General features: G+C 41.7%; 1 protein-coding gene across 3 annotated transcripts in view; it reads right to left on the bottom strand.

Moving 5' to 3' along the window:
• DENND1B (DENN domain containing 1B) overlaps nucleotides 1–22,474 on the bottom strand; it is a 152,735-nt gene extending 130,261 nt beyond the window's left edge. For 2 of the 3 annotated variants that reach the window (XM_063407693.1, XM_063407696.1), the window contains exons 1-2: nucleotides 22,176–22,473; nucleotides 19,350–19,414 (exon numbers count right to left, since the gene is read on the bottom strand). In XM_063407693.1, the coding sequence (XP_063263763.1) occupies nucleotides 19,350–19,414; nucleotides 22,176–22,192 (82 nt within the window). In that variant the 5' untranslated portion in view covers nucleotides 22,193–22,473. Of the gene's footprint in view, nucleotides 1–19,349; nucleotides 19,415–22,175 lie in introns of all 3 variants that reach the window. The other variant, XM_063407695.1, reaches the window with a different exon arrangement.
• Between the last annotated feature and the right edge of the window lie 2,097 nt (nucleotides 22,475–24,571).

Here is a 24,571-nt window from a genome sequence, read left to right as displayed (position 1 = left end):
GAAGCGATACTGAAAAATAGCAAGACAAGCATTTACTGTACTTAAATTCGAGACGATTGTCTTCTGCACCACTGATCAGATAGGTTTCTGCTCCAGGTCCACTGCAATCTGCCTTCTTCACACACAAGGTCTTCTCGGGGAGAGTCAGCACTCTGCAGCTGACCAGGGATACACCAGAACCTAAGTCAGCCCCCCAAAACAACACAGCTGCCACAGAAGAAAAACAACAGAGGATCTAATACTATAATCCTATTCATGGTACCAAAGAACTTGCTTATGCAAGTCAGCTATTGACTGAGGATGATTCAACAAGATGCACGTTTTCACACATATGTAGGCCTGTCAGAGAGGATATACATAAACTGATTTCAGAAAGGCAAAATGTCTGAGAAGTAACAAATACAGAGCATTAACTCAAGAACATGATAATTGAAATTGATTTTCTTATGGTTATTTTTTTTAGCTCTACACCAGGTTACTGACAGGACAAAAAATATTAATGTGGCAGATTTAAAAATCAGAACACTTTGAAATTCTCCCTGTAAAAATCCACAGCACAACATCATCTTGGACCATCCTCTCCTCAAAACCCAAAAAAGATTGAGAGAAGAATATAAAATAATATAACCTAGGTATAGAAAAGCATCTACTCGTGGGCAGGTTCAATAAATTACACATTAAGGTGAGAGACACAGCTGATGGGGGGGGGCATAAAACATGGCACAAGTGAAGAAAAGGAAATAAATAATCCCTATTTCTTGTAATATAAAAACTATAATCCAAGGGAATCAACAGTAGTATATTTAAAACAAAGAGAAGGAACCTGCCCACAAACTCTTTACCACAGGTACCACAGGACTGCTCAAGGTCACTGCCAAGGCCAAGGGTATAAAGAGAGCTCAAACCCCTGTGTGCTTGCACAAGATGGGCCCACGTTTCACTCTGAGAGAAAATGTCTGTTTTCACCAGCTTCCAAACCCCAGGTGACCATGGGTACCTGTGGTGATGTCTGTTTTTCTTAAAACCTTATGGTTTTTTAACCTTTAACCTTTTAAGCCTCCTTCTGGGGTTCTGTGAAGCTTCCCTTGTCCTCTTTCCCTCAGACCCCCTAAACCTTTCCCAACGCGCTGCCTGGGATGGCGCTGGCCATGTCACCTGGCTGACGCTCTCTTTCTAAGATGGTGACGGCTGTGCCACATGGAGTTCACTTTCCTGTGCCTCTCCTTCTCTTCCTGTCCACGTCCCTGCCTCCGGTTCCCCCCAGAGCTCTGCCCCGAAAGTCAGGGGCTGTTCTGCAGCTCGTCCCTCCCTGAAGCCCCCTCACAGAGCCTGCCATTTTGGACGCTCCCCCAAGATGGTGGGCTCCGTGTCCCCTTCCCTATCCCAGTCCCTTCCCTACCCGAACGCCAGGCACCTTGTGGCCGATGTAGGGTGTAGTCGTGCATTTCTGTACCCGAGCAAGTGTTTCTATATAAAGAACTTAAACTAGAATTTTCTATATCTTGCTTGTTGCAATTGGCTCAGTACTAGCACAGACACAGTGATAGGGCTTTAGAAGTGCATCTCAAAACTTGGTTTTGAGACCTCAAACAAACTCATTGGGCAAAGAGCTAAATAAGCTCACCTAGACTATCAAGTATTAGAGAGCCTGCACAAGAGGTGCACGTGGCTTTTTGGGAATGCCTTAGCCAGTGTAACTGTGCTCAGCTTATCTCTCTTCATTTTTTAATGTTTGTTATTTTTGCTAGTATTGAGAGAAAACTCAATAGTAGGGCACCGATTACCAGTGTCCCTTTTAGAAGATGTTCCCCAGTTGCTGCCTCCACCAGCGCTGTGCAGCCATCGATACACATCAAACACAGTCCCTACTGATCGGAGAAGCCATCCACCACTCTGACCTCCGTTTGCCATAGCAGGCATTTGTAAAGTAATTGCATACCATCCAGAGTTAAAGGATAATGCCAGACAAAGAAAGAGAACTATTGTTATTTCATTTAAGGATAAATGCACAGGTTGTCTGGGTTGTTTTGGGGCTCCTTTCTTTTGTTTAAAATACCCTAAGTTTAAATGTGTTCTGTATAAAAATGTGTTTGCTTTAGTAATTTCAATAATTTTAGTGAACTTAAGTTCCATAATATTGAATGAATCAGCTATTATCACCGAGTAGATGCTTTGCATATGTTTTATATTGTTATATTAGGAATTGTTCTAAATTTAAGTATTTGATAATAGGAAAATTTTGAAAATGCTTTTGACATATTATTATGTCTACAATGAAGGGCAGTTGTAGTTTCCTTTAAGGTTAATATTCTCTAATGTGCTAAAGTTATCTTTTGTTTATACAGTTCTACTTGTCCTCTCCCAACTTCCACTTCCCAGGCTGTGGTAACCGGTGGGAACGAGCTTGGAAACTGGAACCCAATTTTTCCTCTCTATCTTGAAGGCTAGAATCTGCATTCTGACACATTTTCCATTTTTCCTTCCATTATAAATACAAGAAAGGAGTCTCACTAGGGACACAAAAGGAAGGAGCAGGTGATAGGGGCAGCCCTCCAGGCCCTTCCCTAGCCAGACTGATACTCTTTCAGTCACAATGAGGAAGGACATGCCAAAGGGAGGCCTGATGCTTTTGGAGATCACAAAAAATAGGTAATGGTTTCGCTTGGGATATGATCAGGAAAGAAGTTTCACACAGTGTACATTTTAGACTGAGGGTTCAGGTGTTTTGTTCCAAGCACGCAGCCTTATTTCCACAGACTGCATGCTGAGCTCCTTGCAGCAACATCAGACCTATTTTAAGCTGTTAGATCTGGAAAGAAGACTTAAGCATCTCTCAGAAGACATTTCCTGGATATTTCAGTCAGCTTCAGGTCATGCTGGCCAGTATCACCAAAGCACTGAATTGCAACACCTGCTGTGGTTAACTTCAGCTGGTTTTATTAACCAGTGTTTTACCAGCTATGTGAAAGAGAACATGCCTTCACATGGAGGTCATGTATGCATTAAGCATCCAGAAGTGCACAGGTAACTCATCTGCAGCAAATAAAATTCCAGAATTTTTATTTGTCCTGATGATGAGAAGCAATACCTTTCTTTTGCACAAAACCTCTCCAATATAAAATTTTAATAGAGAAGTCTAATTTAAAAACATTTTTCCGGTGTTCTTTAAATTATAGAGTGTCTCCGTAACAAACAGCTCAGTCACAATTCCTCCCACAAATGCACTTCCACCCCAAATTAAACCAAAAACAAGAAGACAGAAAAACAGGGAATCAACTGCACTGTGGTAAGGGGCTACTTCATTAAGCTACGGATATTGAAATCTCATTTCTGATGTGCCAAGAAAAATTTTACAGACAATTATAAACTAAACACACACAACACATATTTAAGAATCACCCTGCATAGATAACTTGGTTTATCTTTGTCTTCATCTATGTGCTCTTGTTTACCATCTTGTTCTTACACTTAAACTGTTTCTCATCCCTGACCTTCCAAGCATACAGGAAAATTAAGATGTAACAATTGTGCAATACACACTATTCTAGAAGCAGCTAATGAAGAAAAGTAAACTACACACAAATGTACATCTAAACCCTCTCTTAGCACCACCAGAGACACAAACAATTACTTGTCTGCCATCACTTTTGGACACAAGTCATTTTAATCTCAATTATTCAGTTACTAAAACTCCTTCAAAAGGTGGGAGTTACAGGTCTACTTAAAAGAAGCAAGATTTTAATGCACTGTACAATGTATGACTCATTTCAAGCACCACAAAGCCCAGCAGCTAAGCTTAAGAAAAAGGTTACTGATTATAATCCTCTAGTAACACTCGTAAACTACGTAAGAGAATTCTGAATACAAACTGTTCATTTTTCCCTAAAAAAAGCTTCTAATAAAGGTAAGTGAATACATCACTTCTTTGTTTTTGGAATGAGAATCTATAGTTTCTCAGTTTGTTTTAAAAAAATACATAATTTCTTTTTGTTTTTAGAATGAGAATCTATAGTTTCTCAGTTTGTTAAAAAAACAAACAAACAAACAAACAAAAACCAAACATAAACTGTAGTGTTTTTTATTTCTTTGCTAAACATACAGGAAGGCTTTGGCAACAAAAAGGAAGCTCATAACAGATTCATCCATTCATAACTTTCATAGCAGATTAATTCCTTTCTACAGTTCTTTAAAATATTGATCTGTTTTCAAATGGGCTTCCAGAGAAAGCAATACCAATCTGCTATTAACAAAAACAATTATCAGATGTCCCGAAATGCTAAAAGCTTATCACAAATGTGGCACAATGTTCAGCCTGAACTGCAGCAGATTCACAGATCACTACTCTCTGCATATTGCTTTTACTGAGTAAAAAGAAAGAAAGCAAATGAAGTCTCTTATCTTAAATGTAACACATCTGTGCGGTACCTTGAACTCAGAGAACAGAGTTCAGCAAGATCCTCCCCTCTAAAAACAGAGAGGGAAGTGATGCAACGCAGAAGCGCAGTGCTCATCTGCTCCCTCCCTGAACTCAGCCCTCGGTCACGGATTCTGTTTCCGTGTGTCCCTGCTGCTCCCCGGGGAGCCCTGCAGCAGTGACAGGCACAGACACCTGCAGCTCTGCCTGGCCAGCTCTCTCGGGCAGCACAAGTTCAGAGAAAAACCAACACTGGGACTGTCCTACGAGGTGTCGTGAGTGCTTTCAGTTCCACGCCTGCAGAGGGGATCAAAACCAAGAGGTGCCAAATCACACCTCTCCCTCACAGGGCAGCCTCAACAGCAAATACAGAAAGCAGAGTGGTACCATTCTCACAACTGCTGTTCCTTGAAGACTGACAAGTGACTTAGATTATGTCTGATAAGCAATGGGTAAAATGGCACATAATTTTTAAGCCATTAATTTATTGATTTTCCTGGATTAGGAGTGTCTTGAAATAACCTCTTGCAAATGTGCTGCACCAGGAAATATTTGCAATGTTTAAGTGAAGCTTTTGGTAAATTTCCTACTTGAATAAAGCTTAAAATAATTTTGTCTTTGAAGTTACAGATCATCAGGAAGCTATAATTTTCACATAGATTTGCAGCTAAAGTGTTGCTGTGATGCAAAGGTAAGAACAACTGGGTCTCAATTTTTTCAAGCGTGGATATTACAGCATTTCACAGAGGTCACAATCACAGTCCCCCCATATTTCATAACACAATAGCTTATAAAGAGGCATTTCTTTTCTCTCTATTTTTTTAAGGTTTTCTATTGCTCAAATATATTTTTAAGATTATACTGGAAATCTTCCCCACTGCCTTATCCACCAAATTCAGATTATTTGAGGTGAAAGTGTTGTTTAACCACAGACTTTGTCCCCCCCTGGCTCCTGCTTGAAGGGAGCTCGTCAAAGTGCTTTAACTACAACCAAATACACAGTCACCAATTAAATCACCAATGAACAAACAAACTTGGGTCACTTTCTGATATTATAAAACTTACTTTTCAAAAGAATATTTTCTCCAGGCACAAGAAAAGCTAGCACTTTGGAAAATTATGTAATTTCTCTATAATAAAATTATATCTTGAATTCCAGCATGTGTATGTCACTTGGGGCAGTTTCAGGAATGCTCATCCACTCACTTTTACTTCAGTTCCACCAACACAGATTCTGGGCAGCAGTAACTGAGAGAGCTTTCTCCCTCTTGCCTGTGGAAAGACAGGCTGTAGAACAGAGGACAGCAACACATCCCACTAGCACCAAAGAACTACTACCAAGAAATGCACTGTGCTCAGTGTTAGTCATTCATTTCAAGCTTGAAGCACCTACTTCCTGCAAAATGCTATTCTGAGACCTGTGGTTTTCTGCAGAACTTGCCACTTGTTAGCAGTAAAGCTCCTTGATGTGGCCCACAGCAAAGCATCACCCAAGCTTTCAGCAACATGATCCGGGTTTTTGACACTTCCCTTCACGGTGAGTGGTGCTTCACTTCCTCCTAACACAGAGGATGGGCTTCACCTCGGTGCAACCATTTTTTTCCCAGTTTGGCTGAACAAAATCCAACAAGGTTTAAGGATTATGTCTGGCCCTTACAATGTTGGGGGTATTCTCCTCCTATTCCCTTAGCACTGTTAAGTCAAATGAAAACATAAATCTCACATATGCAAAGGAGGAAGCAAAGACAATAACAGGACACTCAAAAGGAGAAGAAAATATCTGAGCTATCTCTGTAAACATATTCCAGAGCTTAAAGATTTTGTATCCTATTAATAACTACTGAGCTATCTAGCCACAAGTTAGGAAGATATTTCATCTACTGTTTATAAAGTGCTTTCCTTTGTTGACAGCATTATTCAAGACCAGACTTGGCTGGTATCCTGTGCAACACTGTGTTTTGTACTACCTTATTTTTGGTGTATGTGATCAGTTTTCTAAACACAGATATTTCTACAGGGGAAGACTGCAGTTCTTTGTGCATAAAGCAGATTTTATCCTCACAACTGTGCATTCTATCAATGCCCATAACTTCTAACACAGGTACATATGAAAGAGAATTCTTGTTTCACTGCTCACATATTTTATCTGGCAACCAAAAACTGTATTAGAATGTCTTAAGAATTTCAGATTAGAGGAGTCAATTAGCAGATCTCAACAAAACACCACCTTCCAATGCTGCTCTATAATAAACACTTCCTTAAGAAGAACCTAAGTTGAAAACATTGATTTCAAATTCATCTCTCTTGGCCACTGGTGTTCAAAGTAGATTTGGAATGAAATCTGTCTCTGCCTAACCCTGCATATTTGCAATATTCTAGTACCTCTAGTTAATACTCAGTGAAGTTAAACAAAAGCCTCCATAAATGTTGGTGAACCACGTAGGAACATGACATGGTAATTAAACTTTAGAATGACTAATATATATTTCAAATTTGGTTTCTTTAGTTTCTAAAACTTAGTATCTTCTTGTAAAAAAAATATTAATTTAAGATAACTTACACTATAATTTCTTTTTGGTTTATAAATGTGACATGACTTCTAACATTCCTATTAAATATATGAATTGAAAATATACTGCTATGACTTATGAAGAAAAAAAGGAGGTTCTGGAACACTGATTAATAGAAAGGCACTTTCTCAGTTTCTGTAACACTTAACTTTCAACATTTATCTCCGATGAAGCAATCTGTATTTGTTCCATGATTTGCACTGTGTTCAATGCACAAGCACAAAGCTGTTATACTAATGCTGTGCTAAGTAATATATACTGTTCTACATAACCAAAGCAACATTAACTAACTATAGGTCTTAAAACAAAACAAAAAACCAAAAGACTAAACCCACCTGGATCTCTCTGCATACAAAGCACTTCAAAGCACCACATTATTTGCAAATATTGCTTAAGCTGTTCTGACTCTTTCTTTCCTAGCAAGACTTCTTGTCCCTGAAAGATGAATATTTCACAATGTGCTGACAATTAAAACATACTGGTCATGCTTAGATTAATAATTTCTAGTGTTAAAATACACAGAAGCAGAACTCCAGTAGCAGAAGTCACTCAGTAGTACATGCCAGTATCAAGTTTCCCTGTTATATTAAGATAAAAGGAGTGTACATGGTGAGACATAAAACAAACAATGCTCTTTTATCAGATCATAAAATCCCATAAAATCCTAGAACATCTGATTTGTCTCCATACAGAGCCCAGTTACGTTCTCAGCAGAAATACGAACTGCCTCTACTAAGGGTATATATTTACTTTACACAGATTGCCTTGAAATCCATGCTACAGTACAACTGTAATGAGCACCTCTGCAACTGTCCTAAATTGAGTTAATTACAGGCTCTTTTACTGATGTTAACTGGTGAATGCATAGATCATTCTGCAATCCTAGGCCACATCTTCCTTACGAAGTGACTGAACACACATTCCTATTTTTATACTCAGTATTTCCCTCTCCTTCTAGATGGGTTGTTGAATATTTTAAAATAAGTTGGAGAGTGTATGAAGTACAGTCACTGCTCACCAGAAAACTAAAATTTCTGCTGGGTACTCTCCTTTTGCAGAGAACGTCTCATAACAAGGTATCCTTATTTTCACACAGATTACCACACAGAGTATTCTCCAGTTTATGAGAGTCGAGCAGCCACAGAAAGCATCACCAACCAAAACACCCAGATAGGAGAAGCCACACAGATGGGTTCCCTTAGAGCAAATGTTGTTACCAAGAAGTTTTCTAGGAAATGCAGAGAAAATCAGTGTTTCAAAGCTGAGACATGTAATCCCACGTCAGGAGAGTCAGGCAAACCAACAGATTGAACTGAAGTAATTCAGGGCTGGAAACAAAGTATTTTTCTCTTTTTAGAGCTTCAATGCATGCTGCAGTTTCAGATCTTTCTCATCTATTTAAACTGCAAAATGCAGATCATATATGAGCAGACCAAGTCCATGTTCCCCAGCACTTAAAGAGCAAGTGCTTGGCATCTGCCCATCCTCATGAATTCACTGCCTTCAAGAGCTCTGTGACCACAGCCAACACAATTTGCTGCCCTTTTATTTCCAAACTTCATCCTACTTCACTTCCACTGAAAACTCTAGTAGTTTTGTTTATTTTTATTATTGTTTGATCTGGTTTACGCTGTCCTTCATCACTTTCCCCAATACCAGGAGCTGACATGATTTCTGCTTTGTTCACTCTTGAAAACAAAACGCAAGTTCCCTCCAAGGACTGCAAGGCCTGACACGTATTCTCAGTGACAGTCTGCTGTGTCTGTCAGTGTCCAGTAACATCACACAAAATTGTTTATTTATAAAGAAGAGACTCACCATCACTAGCTGCCACACAGTTTAAGACAGGCTGTAGTTTATTTACATTTTTATTGCCAGTGAAAAATGTTTTCACCCAAATGAAAAGTGTTTTGCTTGAGAGGAGGTCATCTCAAGCTCTTTTTTTGGTCAAGCAGTGTCATAGTATTGATTTCTGACATCACAACAGAATGCAAAATATATCTTTCGAATCATTCTTTGTATAATAGAGCATATTATATCAAGACAAGAAAAAAAAGTTCTTTATAAATTCCTTACTTATTAATTACATATGCTAGTTCTGACTTTTTTTCTTGCCTGTCACTTGTAAAAGCATTTTTAGACTAGAACTAGTAAGGTGCTAGAGGGCTCCAAACTCAAGTTAAAGCAGATGGAAACACATACTTACATGGCATGCAACATGCCCATTCCCAGAAACTAAAATGGGTTTACTGAGATGCACCAATTAAAGATGCCTGATTGAAAGTGAAAGTGAATGCCAGAACCTCACCTAGCTCAGTTTCGGTGTCAGGAAGCTTTACTTGTCCTGGCACAGAACCAGTGACATCACAGCCTCCTCTGACGTGACAGCAAAAGTTCATCTGCTACAAGGAAACTGAAGTTCTTGTTAATCTGGCAGTATCCTTAGAGGGAAGAGTTACCTAGAGGATGAATACCAGCAAAAGTCTTTCCTGGACACAAAATTTGTCAGAATTTCCTCTGCTGTGTCACAATACTGTTAACTATTTTCAGTTCAACAAATTAATGCATTATATCAATAACAGATGATATAAGTCTAGTACAATTCTGGCTAAAGACCACAACTATTTAATATTTAATCTATCTCCAAATCTACAATGCTTCAAAGTCCCCACAGGTGACAGGGATCTAACTTTGAGTATTTGGGGGTTTTTTTAGGAGCTAAATTTTGTTGTGAATGGAAATCTGGGAAAAATCATCCCGGTTGTCGAACCCATTTCTTCAAAAACAGGACAAGAGTTTAACAAAACCCAAACAGATGCCAACAGGAAGACAGTTGGACAGAGTAAGGGTATACCTAGTTGTGTTTAGCTTCCTGATCTGGCAATACATTTATTTCAACAAACCTGAATACTTGAAATTAACACTAAAACATGAATTAGCAGCCAATGCCACATTGAATGGCAGGAAAATCCCATCGTTCCTCCCTGTGTGACCTGCATAATGAACTTTCCCTGCCAGCTCCAGAGGCAGCCCCAGCAGCTGGATGGCGAGCGTGAGCCAGCCTGCCAGGTGCCACCAGCAGCAGGAAGGATGCTTCCCTCACGTGCTTTTAGCAGTGCCAGCCATCTCAAGTGAAACACAAACAGCAAACACAGCTCAGCAGCCAAACGACCTCCAGAAGATGGGAACGGGATGCATAAAGAATCAGCTTCTGCCAGCAAGACTAAGTTGTAGTAACTGTTTCCCTCTTGACACTCTAAAGGCACAGTGGTTTCACTCCATTAGTTCAAACTCATGATAAGCTTCCAGATTTCTAGGTAAGTTTGCAATCATCACACAACCCTTGTCCTTTATCTTTATGCTGCTACTTTTTCTTATTTTTCATTTAAACAGAACACAAACACATTCAATGTAGCACAAAATACTCTTCCTTTTTTTTTTTTTTTAATACTGCATCTTAACCTGCGGATATAAAAAAGTATCACTGTTCTGTAATAACTCAATTTTTTCATTCCTGGAAACAGCTGCCTTAAAATGTTAAGCTTTTCTTTGTAACTTCTCAAGGAAATAATGCCATGCCTATAATCATTACCAGCATGGCTTCTCTGTGTCAAATGCAACTATCTCAACACAGTTAAATTCAATGTTTAGCATCCAGTATTTAAATACTAAGACAGCAGACTTTTGTGTTTAGCTGGTCCTTTGACACAGCGAAAGAACTGCCTCCTCCCAAAAGCAAACATTCCACCCCATCCACACAATGACAACACAATGATATTTATATGTGTTCTAATACAGGTTCAAGTGGCACAACAAATAAAACCCTTGATATTGAACAGCATCTAAAGCCAGATGAATAGGAAGGATTTGTGTCATTCTATCGTTCACAGTTTAAGGAACAATGCAGTGTTAAACCACTTATGGTAAAATACCTTGGTTATGACAACTGTGCCTCTGTGATGATCAAACTTGCCATTAACTAAGAAAGTTTTAAAAACATTTCCCAGAGAAACCCCAACCAATATGCCCTTTTCAGACACAAGTTTTTAATTTTAGCTGGGTTTTAATCTATATCTGAATATGCATTCAAATGTGTAAAGAAACCAGATTCGGGAAATATAATCTAAGGGCGTTGTTCAAACCTTGTTTCTAATTAAGGATTTAGCACTAGGACAAAACCTTCCAAACAAGGATTGAGAATTTTGCAAAGGAACACAGTATGACTGTAAACTGCTGCCTTGGCTTTCCCAGTGCAGGAAGCACAGATACCACACCCAAAATCTTGTTCAGGCCTTTTTTTTTTTTTTATAACTTCTGCTTTTTCTCTTCTTTTTTCCATATAAAGTTAGTATTAAGTTTTAAAAATTTCTCCTAAACCAGATTCACAAAATATAAAAAGTGTTCACCCAAATTTTTCAGTTCTAAGCATAAAGCTACAGTTCTCCCAAATACATGAAAAAATATTACAGGCAAATATCAGAAGTTAATGTTTTCAGCATTTTGTTACTTTATCTGTCAGTCACATAGAATCCTCCATCCTAAGTATTCGCCTGTAAACATCACGATTTTACCAGGATCTTGCAGTTATCACATATCTGCCTGCCATGAAAAATACACATTCTTAACATATTAGTTGCAAAGCAATGCTGTGTTCAAATTGCTCTTACTACATTACTTTAAGGAATGAAAATAGCACTTTACTTGGCTTCAGGGGTTTTTAAGCCCTGCACGGACACTTATGTAACTCTTCCCTTTGTAGTCCCGATCATGTTTTATTTTATTTATAAACAGAAGTATCTATTTCAACAGTTAGATGATGAGCATGTGCATCTGCATGTATCTGCCATTCTTCAGATAATATCATCAGTGGCAAAGGAAAAAGAATTAAAAAAACTACTTTTGTTAACCAAACAGGAAACCCTTCAGCCTCTTCAAATTAGTGGTAGACAGAGAAGTGTCTTAGAGCTTTGCAAAAAAAACCATTTTAAACCTTGGAAGTTTAACAAGTTTTCAAAGTTTTTTCAAAGATTTTAAATACTCCGTATATTAAAAAAAAAAGAAGCCATTACACTATATATGAAGAGAGCAAGCAGCATAAAATATCCCACTGAAGAAAGATAAAACTCTGTGCACGATGGCCTGGCTGTTCAGTGTGTGGGAGGGCTGAAGCATGCTGACATTAGCTTAGGAAAATATGCAAACTCTTCACACTTCTGAATGCAAGCAATTTAAAAGCCCACAAACTACCCCCCAGGCAGCCATCTCAAATAGTGAAGTACTAAAATGAAGCTAAAATTAAATTTGAAAAAAGCACGAGAACGTCAACTTTCATACTGATTGACTACATTACACACATTGCTGTTATTAACTTATATTTAGTTATACTAATACTAGTTTGTCCATGCTAATTTTACACAAAATCCTTGTTATACCAGGTTAGTATTTGTATTTCTTAACTCATCAAGTTTTTCCCTCTTAATTTCACTGCCCAGACCGCGATCACGCCGCTGCAAGTGGCCTATGGTGTTCCATGCAGAAGTGGCAGGGCCGGGCAGTGCCTGCGGGGCAGCGATCCCTCTCCAGCAGCACCGACAGCGCCGTGCCTGCCCCGCACTGCTGCCGCTGCAATCCGCAGCACAGCAGCGCCTGCCACCCCTCCCAGCACTGTCCTCTCCTGCTGACCCCTCCCCACCGGGGTCTCCTCACCCCGCTAAAGAATGCAGGCCAGATAGGAGAAAGGGCTTCCTTGACCTATTTCTTCAGCAGCTCTCACCCCTTCCCCTCCTACACACACATATCTGCACCCACCTCCAGATTACACATACATCCAAGAATCTCTGGAGGTTGGGGGAAAATGAAAGATCTGTAGGAAAAGAGACACTGAAAAGTAGCAACACTTTCCTACACATTTTTGCATCTGTGGAGAAGGTGAAAGCTGGAGAGACTACACTGCATTTCTCAATCTCTGGAGAGCAGAAGGAAAAGGTAAAAAGCATCAAAATGCCAATCTTTATTTTAGATGCAAAATCGTTCTTGTCTTAATTGGTTTTGTTGTTCATAATTTTCCAACACCCACTCTTACTAGTGACAGTCCAAACACACAGAAGATATTGTTCATACCCTCAGGGGCTTTCCAATTAAATGGCAGAAATTTGAACACAATGAAATTACTCATTTAGCTACAAGTGGAGGGTTTAAAGATTATAATTTATGAAGGATTTACAGCTATGCTTGGTGTTCATGCACAAGAGAACTTCAGCCAAAATCTGGTTTACATTCCATGGTTTTGTCTAAAGGACAAAAGTGATGTTCTACCTGCTTTTCATACACTCCTGCTTTTGTCTTCAAAGCATTTACATAACCCTCAACAAAAGACTGACATTTACTTCTCCTAATCAATCAGTCCTATAGAGAAACCAGGCTAGATTAAATGTCCTTTTTAGCTTTGCAATTGCAACAGAAAAGCAAGAAACAGCTACAGGGAAGTAGCACTAACCTAAATAACAACATGGGAGCTAATTAGTTGGGGCAGAGGGGCAGAGGAAGGATGTTAAGGAAGTTTTATTTTTTTAATACACAAAACCTGCACCTAAGCTAAGACTATAAGCAGATATCCAATGCTCTCAAATGACATTTTACCAATTGAAAAAGCGCCTTTAACTTTTTATTGGTGTAAACCAAATTCTAATATGTTAATACAGCATTTGATACTAAAAATATACACATAAATGAGAGACTTGTAAGAAAGCTTATCTAGTTCATAGCAACATATAGTCACCTAGTCCTTAGCCACCTGAAGAACATGCTTTTAAACAGTAGAGAAACTTAACTTTCTGTGGCCAGTCCTTACTTAGTACCCTTCCTGCTAAAACCAACAGGGGACAAGGTTAGCAGTATATAAACACTTCATCAAAAGTTTTAACTGTTCTTAAAAAAATCCTGCAGACTTCTTCATGTATCACACGGATAGAATTCTCTTTTTCTTCAGGTTCAAGAGATACTGTACAAAAAATGTAGAGCAGAGGAAAGAGGTTATCTTGATCAGCATGTTACACCCACAGGCTCAGAGTATGCGGTTAACAAACAACTCTCTAGAGCAAAGAAAAAACAGAAGAAAAAGTGGTGCTTGCTCTGTCTACAGTCCTAGGGACAGCTTTGGAAGACTCTAAATCAAAACCTAACCAAAGCAAGGCAGGTTGCCCTTGGACAAAACTACCAACTGCATTAAACTTGGCTTTGGAATTGGGACCTTTCTGGATTTACATATTTTGTTAGTACCTTAACAGAAAGCAATCAAACCTCACACAAAGAATTTTGCATTTCTAAACTAATTTCTGGACTTAATGCATACAGTTTTTAACTCTACCAACACACAGTTAAACTGGATTTGTGGCTTTTTCTTGAAAATGTAATGAATATGAGATCCTCTAAAGAAAAATAATTTGGAGATCACACATCACTAAGATTTATTATCATTCTGGCAGAGGCAAGATAAACTACAGCAGTTTTTCATGCAATTCAACACAACCTATTTAACATCTTCTCTGAAAATCACATTATCTAACCCTAGAGCGATTTAAGACTTCTTAGCATTTAAAAAATAAATAGAGACAAAGCAACTAAATTTCAAGGGTGTTCCAACAATTATTCTTAGATTGGACAGAAAATGAACTGGTACTTTAAAATGGTTTTCAAGTAATGCTTTAACAGTCAGGACTGCTTTAGACCCAAACCACAATTCAGTGGTTGATTTTTCTGAATTTACCTGCTCCTCCGAGGAGCCTTTTTGTTACTTTTTTAATGTGCTATAATCAAAGAAAATGAAGGTGCAGCAAACAGCACTCTTTTAACCACACTGAAACCAATCTGAGTCATCTTCTTGGGAAACTGTGGACAGAAATGCTGAAGATTTCATGTTCACAGAAGCTGTTGCACATTGCTTTTCTACTGCTGGCTGCTGTATCTGCACTGCCTTTTGCATCTGCAACCCAGTTTTAACAGAACCAATGCACAGGATATAAAGTTTATTGACTGAGGTGAATCGCCAACTTCATCTCTGCCCATTTAACTCAAATCCATAGTTCAGACTTAGAGGTGTGTATGCACAACCTGTACATGCTTGTGTACTCATAAATGCATAGATACACTCCTCACAAAGATTACAGTGGCACCAGTAATTTGGATATGTCCTGTGGAAAAGTTTGGAAACCTCGACCTTCCAGAAATTCAATTTACTTTCCATGATAGAACGATCTGGATGGCAAAAAAGAAGCTGCAGATGGCTTTGTTCAGACAATTCCTAGGCTCCAGCCCATCTTCCAATGCCAGCTGCAGTGTAATTTTCAAGGGAGAGGAGTAAAGTTGACGTAGGTGCAGCTGTTGTGCAATAGCCTTATGCAAGAGTCTGCACTTAGGACAACTGTACCACTGCTTTACTCCTGACACCCAGTAAGGGTGATTCAGCCCAAAGAGCAAAAAACTTTTCACCCTAAAGCTAAAGAGTAATTCTTGTCCTTAAAATAACACAGCAGTTTTGATAATATCTGTTAGCAAGTTGCCCTCTGGGTCTGTAAGGGAGTATTTAATACTGAAGGCCTGATGCTGACATTAAATTGAACACACATTTTTGCTATTTCTTGTTTGCTGTTCATTAAGGAATAACACAGAAAAGAATTACAAAAATATGCAACTGCCTGGAAGGCAGTGTAAATTCTTTTTCTGTAAGGTGCCATTCACACTGCAGGCCAAATTCACAATTAACAAATACCAGGCTGCTAGAATAGCTTAGCACTTATGTCCCAGTCACTTAGCAAACTCTGCTGAACAGAAACTAATTCATCTCAAAGTTTTGCAAGAAACAGGTTATGAATTTTCATAAGTGAAGCTGCCACATCAGCTGGTTACTAATTGATGTTTACTACCCCCAGCACTGCAAAGGACTCAGAGTTATGATCTGGGCTACAATCTGATGTTGGTCTTAAGGGTTTTGTCTCTCCTCTTTGGAGATTTACTCTGAAAATACAGTAAGCAATATATCCTAAACTGCTGAGGGAATAATGAGAATGTTTGAGTATCTTTTTTTCCTCTCCTGCCTGAGGAAAGGGTTGGAAGATCACTGTTCTAGCAATGCTACTGTGCACTCCTATAGTTTAAAAGAGAGTAACAAATATTCAAGTATGTAAGCTACTCTTAAACCACAAAAAATTCAAGAAACACCTATCCAGTGGGAAACAAAATTTTGATCCAGCTATAAATAAATACATGCTAGCACAACTGAGCCTGCAACCAATTCAAGAGCTACCTACCAAACATGAAGTGATAAATTCATATTAACCTGTCTTGGTTTCTACTCAGTGTAAACATCAATGTTGAAAATAATTAGAGGAATATTAGAAGAACAAATTTCTTAATACGTATAAGAAATTTTATGCTGCTGGATTTCATGTATGTATGATCCTTTACAGCTGGAACAGTCCCAGGACAATGTAACATCTGAAAAACTGACACTCCTTGAGAGCCAGGTTGTAATTAAGAAGTTATGAAAAATTCTTTACCAAAAGTGTTAAACAATTTTAACAGCAAAAATCTTCATCATGTCACATTGTTGCAGGCATTTAGCATCGTCATAAAAACATCTTAATAAGAGCTCCACATGCAGTAAGGCCACCTCAATTTTGATTTGTTACAACGGTTACACATTGGCACAGGGGAATTAAAATGCAGGAGAAGACAGACTACAGCAAAGCTTGTAAAGAAAAAGCTCAGATACACAGGTCACGTTAAGGTCTTCCTCTCTCCTAAGTCAGCTTCTGCTGCTCACTCATGCAGGGAGATCATAATTTTGTGGCTGTGATATTTCCACGGCAACACTGGTGACAGTGATGTCACAAATTCAGTCCTGACATAGCTTCAGGATCAAGTACAAGGAGCAGATGGGATGCGAGGGAGAAAGCTCCTATTTAAACACAAATCTCTTTCATAAGAAAGAAAGAGGCATGAGCAAAGAATCAGGTGAATGGATCACGTTTTCAAGTATGATATATTCAAAAGATTATCCTAGCATGAAAATCTATTTAAAGGCAAGACCTACAATACAGGGTAACTGTCAAATTTGTTAGGCCTTATAATAAACCAACCTTGAAAGCTCCCTGTTTTGCATGACAAGCCCTGTGCTCCATTTCTAAAGTGGCAGCGAAGACAATACACTTCTGTCCCTTGTGAATTTCCTTTAGATAACTTTAACATTCAGATATATTAATTTGATACATCACTGTGCTCATAATACCGTATGTAAATATGATGTCAAGCCCTCACTGGAGTGAGTTTGTTATCTGCATTCGGTATGATATGAAAGACATTAATGCAAATCCCAGATGGGTCACCAAGTACAACAGGATGGTAACTGGAATATTCAGCCAGCACTGTTAGATAGGCCAAAGGGGACTGTACTTCTGTCCTGATCTGTGCATGCATGCAAGAATCAACACTAGCTCCAGGCCAGATAAAGATCCCTAAGCCCCTCACCAGTTACACACTGCAGACTCCAAAAAATTACTGGTGTCAAACCTCCTTCCTTGGGAGGTTCCTTGGGATGGTCTCTGACCACCCCATGAACCAAGAGCAACTGAGCCCACACAGCACAGAAGCGATTGTGACCAAAAGGGGAATAGCAGAGAATGCAACCACAATATAGCCACAAATGCAGTCTCCACATTAACTCGTGTCACAGTGTGAGGAGACACACAGATTTCTTAAAGATGCTACTCTCCACAGAGGACAAGTGATAAACAGCAAAACTACCAACCAAGAGAGGCAAGAGAAGTACCTGTGACCAAAATTCAGGTATAAGCAGAGCTGCACGCAACGAGAAGTGGTTTCTTATGGCAGAAAGATGCACAGGAAAAATGAGGAGTCAAACAGGAGATAAAAGGAATTAGAAGGATATAGTTTCACATTCTGATCACAAAGAAAAAAGCCAACATTTTTCAAGATTTCGAGATGAAGACCTGGAAGGATTACCAACAGTCTAGATCTCAGAAGGGAAAGGAAGAAAGGGAATAAAATCTGCAGCCTGAAGCTGGGCCTCAGCCAAGATGTGAACAGGCCCCAGGAAGGGATATTGGGTGGAGGCAGAGACTAAAAGCACAATGAAAGGAGGAAGAGAGCCAAAGTTAAGTAGCTAAGCAGGGTTCCCAGACATCATCTAAGGCAAAACTGCAAAAAGGGAGTGAAAAGAAGGCAGAGTGCCATGTGATACAAGCCACAACGATGATCAGAGTTAGGAAAGTCCACCTGACTTCTCAAACTGTGACAATATCAACAGCAAATCAAAAAAGCAGGCAATGAACAGAAGGATGCTGGCTGGTCACAAAAATAATTAAAAGACCTGAAGAATTACAATTGTTTAGCTTCAAAAATGGAGGTTTTTTTCCAAACACATCAGGCATGTTCCTGTGACTTACACTAAAAGAAATGCTGTCTGAAATATAAAAATATAAAGGAATAGTTCAGGGCTATAAACTTCTACAGGCCTCTTACTTGTTAAAGAAGTAAACTGTGGAAACAGTATCCATTAGCACAGTAGGGTAAGAAATATAGTCTATTTTAAGATGTAGTTTATTGTTTTTACAGTTGAGATTAAGACACAGCTGTCACAGACTAACACAACTACAAAACAACCCTGACAAGACTCCTCCTCTCCCTTTGCTTTTTTAGGCCAACAACCTTGGATGAGAACATGAACCGAGTTCCCCAGTGGACTTTCAAGAGGTCACAATAATTCAGTACTGGAAGCCCATCTTCTTTTTACCCAAGAGGAAAAAAAGCCTCTCTCAGACAACTCTTGCCCTGCTACATCTCTTTTACCTCGTGTTTATAGAGATGTGAAAGTGATGGCTGATACGAGTTCAAGGCAGCTCTCATTGCTGTTTGTATGGTGTAGCTGACAAACACAAGCTACAAAGAAAGTCTCTTCCTATTGTTTTTCAGAAAATAACTTACTTTCTCTCTATCATACTGATCAAAATTAACATTCCCCTGAGAGACAGAAGTCAACTGTTCTTCTAAAATGAAATCTTACACGATACCAACATTTTAAGAGTAGAAAATACATTTCAAGTCCAAGTTCTGCAAATATATCATGCAGAACAAAAATATTTTTACAACAGCTAAAATGAAAACATAACAAAACCCAACAACTACAAAGTAATAGATTTTTAAAAGCAATAAAATTATCACAGGCACATTCTAACACAATCTCAGTCCAAAGGCGATCCAAAGTATAAAATAACACTGAATTGGGATGCCAAGTATTTTTTTTCCAGCTCTCACTTCTCTATATAAGTATCATAGACACAATGTATTACCTTCATTTTCAGAAGCTTGGCATTTTACTTTCAGTACCAAATCAAAGGTTCGTTCTGGATTTTCCCTAGAAGAAACAAACACAACCAATTACCATATACATTACTGCAGATCTCGTTTCTACTGTTATATCCTTTCCATTCTTTTTGTAGAATAATAAATAGAATTAAAATATCATTAAAATTAGTACTCAGATTAGTTCTAAGGAAGAACCAACATGTCACATTTACCTATAGAGCCTTAAGAAAGGAGTAAGAAAGATAAACAAGCTAAACTGTGTGACTTATTTATATATTGTCACTGTCTTATGTATCAAATAGCTTTTAAGTCATTCCACCATATCTCACCTAGCAGTTGAGAAAAAAGAGCTACTACACTCCTCATCAATCAGGTCAACCTGCAACATCAATGGAGTCGCAGGCAGCTTTTTCTAAAGCTGTGTCTTATTTCTACTAACGAGGAATAGCCCATCGTTAGAGGTCCATTTTAATTCCCTGTGTTTAGCCACTGTCCTTTAAATGCATCCAAGGCCGAGCATGGTTTGGCTTGCTCTCCCAGCAGATATTGATGGCCAGCTGGGCCTGCACAGGCTGCACCTCAGGCTCACTGCAGAGCCACAGAGTGGCTCGGGATGGACACGGCCGGGAGGACTGAGCGTCCTCATCTGCGGGAGCATCGTGTGACAGCCAGCGCCTCTTCCACCTGAGGATAACAGCAAAGTGCATGTGCCAGCAGCAATTAACACTCAACCTAATCCAGACTGCATATTCATTGAAACACGTCTAAATGCCATTACCGTGCCATCCACCCCTGTGTGCCTACCGAGCACACTGCTATTTATATTAAAAACAAGCGGTATAACCGCACCCATATCAATTATCTCTTTAGCCACATAAAAGGCTCACACTTGAATTCTTGTCTTGGGTAACACTCCCACTGAAGTCAGCTGGAGATTTAGGCACAGGAAAATAAAATAAAAACAGGACTTGGTTCCAGGTTGCTAGAATGCTTCGAATAAAGCATACAGCAAATTAATGCGTTGTTGTTTCTTTAAATAAAGTTTTGAATGAAATCCAAAGGTTGGGCTAGGGAAAAACTCAGCTGTCACAAATTAATTGATTCAGTACATGCTTTCACTGACCTCAGCACCATCATCAATTGAGAGATGCAATTATAGTCTAATCAGATTGTGAAGACATAACCTGTCTTTCCTTGCATTTTAAAGCATTTTTTTGGGGAAATCCTGGATCTACTGATCCTGTATAGTAGACGAAACTCTGGTCTGAGTTACAACAGCCTAAATCCAGGACATTGGGGATTTACTCTGGCCTTAAACTGTCCATTGTTCCTCTGGCTGGTAAGCAGGTTCAGAATGAAACTGATAAGACTGTGCTTGGTTGAGTCACCTAGAAAACTGAACCCCAAAAATGCTTCATTTAAAAGAAATTACATCTCCCCATGACGTGGCTCTAGCTTGGGCCTTGGGTTTATCCTCTCAGGTTGAGGTTTTAATGTGAATCAGTTCGTGTTATAATCAACAAATGAGTGCTTCTAACTCAACTCCTAGATGAATTACACTCAGGAAAAAAGCTCTTTGAAGTAATACTGCCTTCTGTCTTTCACTGTAGTACTCCAAAACTGCTTTTGCAGGAAAATGCTTCTAAGTTTACTCTTCACATCCCACTACGCTTAGAAGTGTCAAAAATGTGTCAAACTAATCTGAGAATTGCGAGCCCGTCTCTCGTCTCTGGTTTCCCTGCCAGCCCCGCGGTGCCAGCCTGCTCATTCAGCGCGTATGGGCACGGAGCTGTTTGTCAATTGCCGAAAGTCGTGCGTAACATCTTGTCACTTTCAATGTCACCAGAGCCCCGGCCGCGGCCGCAGGGCAGCCGGGACGGCAGCGCTCCCAAACACCCAAAAACCTCATCTGCACGTGCCATGCCGTAATGGCAAAAGGGTGGTCTGCAGCCACCATGGCCATAAATCACAACACAAGGAATTTCACCTGAACACGAGGAAGAACTTCTTTACACTGAGGGTGACAGAGCACCGAACAGGCTGCCCAAAGGAAGGAAGGTCGTGGAGTCTTCTCCTGGAGCCGTTCCAAACCCACCTGAAGTGTTCCTGTGTCACCTGCTCTACATGACCCTGCCCTGGCCGGGCGAGTGGGCGGGGTGATCTGCAGAGCTCCCTCCCAACCCTGACAATTCTGTGATCTCTACAGGGATGCCTGTAACAGCCTCGGCCCGCGGCGGGCAGGGGCACCGCGGGCAGCTCTGCAGGGCCCGGCGGCCTCGGGACCGCGCCGCCGCCGCCGCCCAGGCCCGGTTCCCCGGGCACGGCCCGCCCGGCGCCGGGGCCTCTTCCCGCCCGGGCCGGCGGCCCCGAGCGCGTCCCCCGCCGCCGCGGACGGGCGATACCGGGGCCGCCGCGGGGCCGGGAGGCGACGTGGGGCGGGAGAGCGGCCGGCGGGGCTGCGGCCGCCTCCGCCTCCTCCTTCTTCTCCCCCTCCTCCCCCTCCTCCCCGCCGCCGCGGGCCGGGTCGGGGGGCGCCGCCGCTCCCCCCGCCCGCGGGTCCCGCCTCGCCCCGGCTCCGGCCCCGCCGCCTCCCGCCCGCCCTTCCCGCTGTCACTCAGCGGCCGCGGCGGGCGCGCCCGGCCCCTCGCACGCTCCCGCCGGGTGGGCTCCCCCTCCTCCCGTCCCCGCCCGCCGCACGCCGGGCCCAGCGGACCGGGGCTGCCGCGGGGCCTGCCCGCCGCCTGTCCGCCGCGGGGGCTCGGCCCGGCCCGGCCCGCCGCGCCCCGCGGCCCCGCGCACACGGCACTCACTTGAACCTGCTGTCCATGGTCACATCGCGGGCCCCGGCGGCGGCCCCGGCGCCCCCAGGGACAAGCGCCCCGCCCGGCAGGGGCGGAGGGGCAGCGCCGGCCGCGGAGCGCTGCGCGGCGGGGGCGGCTCAGCGCCGCGGCGGGCGGCGGCCCATGGCTGCTCCGCTCCGCTCCCCCGGCTCGGGCCGCGACTGCGGCGGAGCGGCGGCACCGCCTCCTCCCCCGTCTCTCAGTTCCTGTTGCAGCCGCTCCGGCACCTTCTGGGAACCAGGAAGCTCCGCGGCGGCCCGGGGAGCCGCCGGGGCTGGTGTCACCTGAGGGCGGCGGGGAGGGCGGGCAGCCCGTGCCCTGGCGGCGGTGCCCGCGGCCCGGCAGGTGGGGCAGGGCAGCGCCCGGGCGCCGTCATGGGGCACCGCACGGGCACCTGCAGCCGCTGCCAGGGCAGCTCGGGGATCCGTCCGGCTGCTGTGGGCACTGACACAGCGCAGCAGCCCTTCTGCGTTCTTTACGCACAGCGGGAGAGCGGAGCTTTTCCTACTAAAGGTCATAAATGTCAATTTAACCTGCGGTAATCTGCTTAGCTTTTGTTTTTATCGAGTCCTAACAAACACTATCCCAAACTGCTGAAGAGGTGGTGCGGCGGGGGACGGCTGGAGCAAACCCACCGTCCTGTAAACACGTATAAAAAGCTTTCAATCTTCAAGTGCTTCCCTCGAGTTTGGAAGTGAAATAAAAATAACACCGTCCTTGAGAGGCTTCCAAGCCTCATTCATCTGAGAGGCACTGAGCAGCCAAGTTCCCACCTACACCAAGTTTCCCTCACCAACATAGTAACACTCCAATGAAAAAGTGCATAAAGTGCATAAAATAGATTCTGTGGTACTGGGCCAAAGAAAAAACGTCATTCTTTTCACTCTTCCTCCAGAAACTAATCATCGTATCAACTGCTGAAAAGATGAAAAAAATTCAAGCCAATTATATATTAAACACATAAAACAGCGTTAGTGCATTACTGGGGCTGAAAAATCAAATATTCAAAAGTCAGGAAATTACAAATATTAACTTCTCCAAACCAATATTGTTTTGGCTTCATTGCACATCCTACACACCACACAGGACATAGATTAACTAATAATAAACTGTATAGATGTGCAACAAAAAGAACTGAATGTTGCAGCAGTAACCTCAGCTTGGGGATTTTCTTGGGTTTCAGGTACTTACTTTCCCAGTCCTCATCCTGCAGTAATTTTTGGCTGTTTTAGCAGCCAGTATTTGCAGCTCCCACTGAAGTAAATGAAATTGCTTGGGGCTTTATATCCTTAACATGTAACCGCACACTTCATGTAGTTCAGAGGTTTTTTAGGGGAAAAAAAAAGTGAAATGTGTGTTTTTGTACACCGTGAGAGGCCCTCACAGCAGGCAGCCTTAATTCACCCACTGTTAGACTGAACTGCTCTGGTGGCATCAGCCTGGACTAGAGAGCCAGGAGAGAAGGGAGCAACGCCCATGTCTGTTTGAGCAAGGGGATGAGAAGAGCGAGGCATCCGGCACCCGGCATGTTACAGAACCAAAAGTGCTCCAGCAGCACCTGGTTAAGCTGGGTACAGGAGAAGAAGCACACAGGGAAGGATGAGGCACAACCACAGTCATGATTGTACCTCTGTCTTTCTGCCTGCCCTCCCTTCTGCCCTCCCCCAGACCTACTGTAAAGCACACAGAACTTGAAAGTCTCTTCTGCAAAAAATGGCCAATACTCTTAACAAGAATGAACTTGGATTATCCAAGTATTGAGACATTTTACTTGTGGAAAATTGCCATCTGAGGTGTACAAGAAAGCAAAAAACCTAAAAAACCCCAACACACCCCCATCCTCCCGAAAAACAAACACACCAGGATTTCAGTAAATCTGTATTTTGAATTGCAATAAATATTTTATAAGCCTAGTGTGCATTTATTTCTCACTTCTCTTCAGCTGCTGATGCCTGCCACTTTTGCAGACTGAAGATAGTCTGGTGGCCTGTCAAGCTGATCTGCCATGCAATTCCAGCCACTCTTGGACTAGGGGCTGTCTTGGCAGATAGGACCACTGGGTCCCTTAGATTTCATTTTGTCGTAATTGGAGAAAAAATAGGTAGGGTTTCTTTCCTAAAGTAAATACATGCCTTGTCACTGGAGTAAATTGACTGCATGCAGTGACTAAACCCTGCCTGCCTGGAAAAGCAGGAAGAGTAGAGAAAGTTCAAGTTTAAAGTAGAAGGCATGTGAGAGAACACCCTGTTGAGATGAGGCTCACATCTCTCAGAGCTATTATTTCAGACTCCATGAAAGCTTAAGCAGACACCTCTGCCCAGGTTACACTTAGTTCATGTTTTCAAGACTGTTTTGCAACCACAGCA

Source organism: Prinia subflava, chromosome 10 (genome assembly GCF_021018805.1).
Source record: "Prinia subflava isolate CZ2003 ecotype Zambia chromosome 10, Cam_Psub_1.2, whole genome shotgun sequence".
Taxonomy (NCBI): Eukaryota; Metazoa; Chordata; class Aves; order Passeriformes; family Cisticolidae; genus Prinia; species Prinia subflava.
The sequence above is the reverse complement of the archived record's forward strand: the minus strand, read 5'-3'. Positions and strand labels throughout refer to the sequence as shown.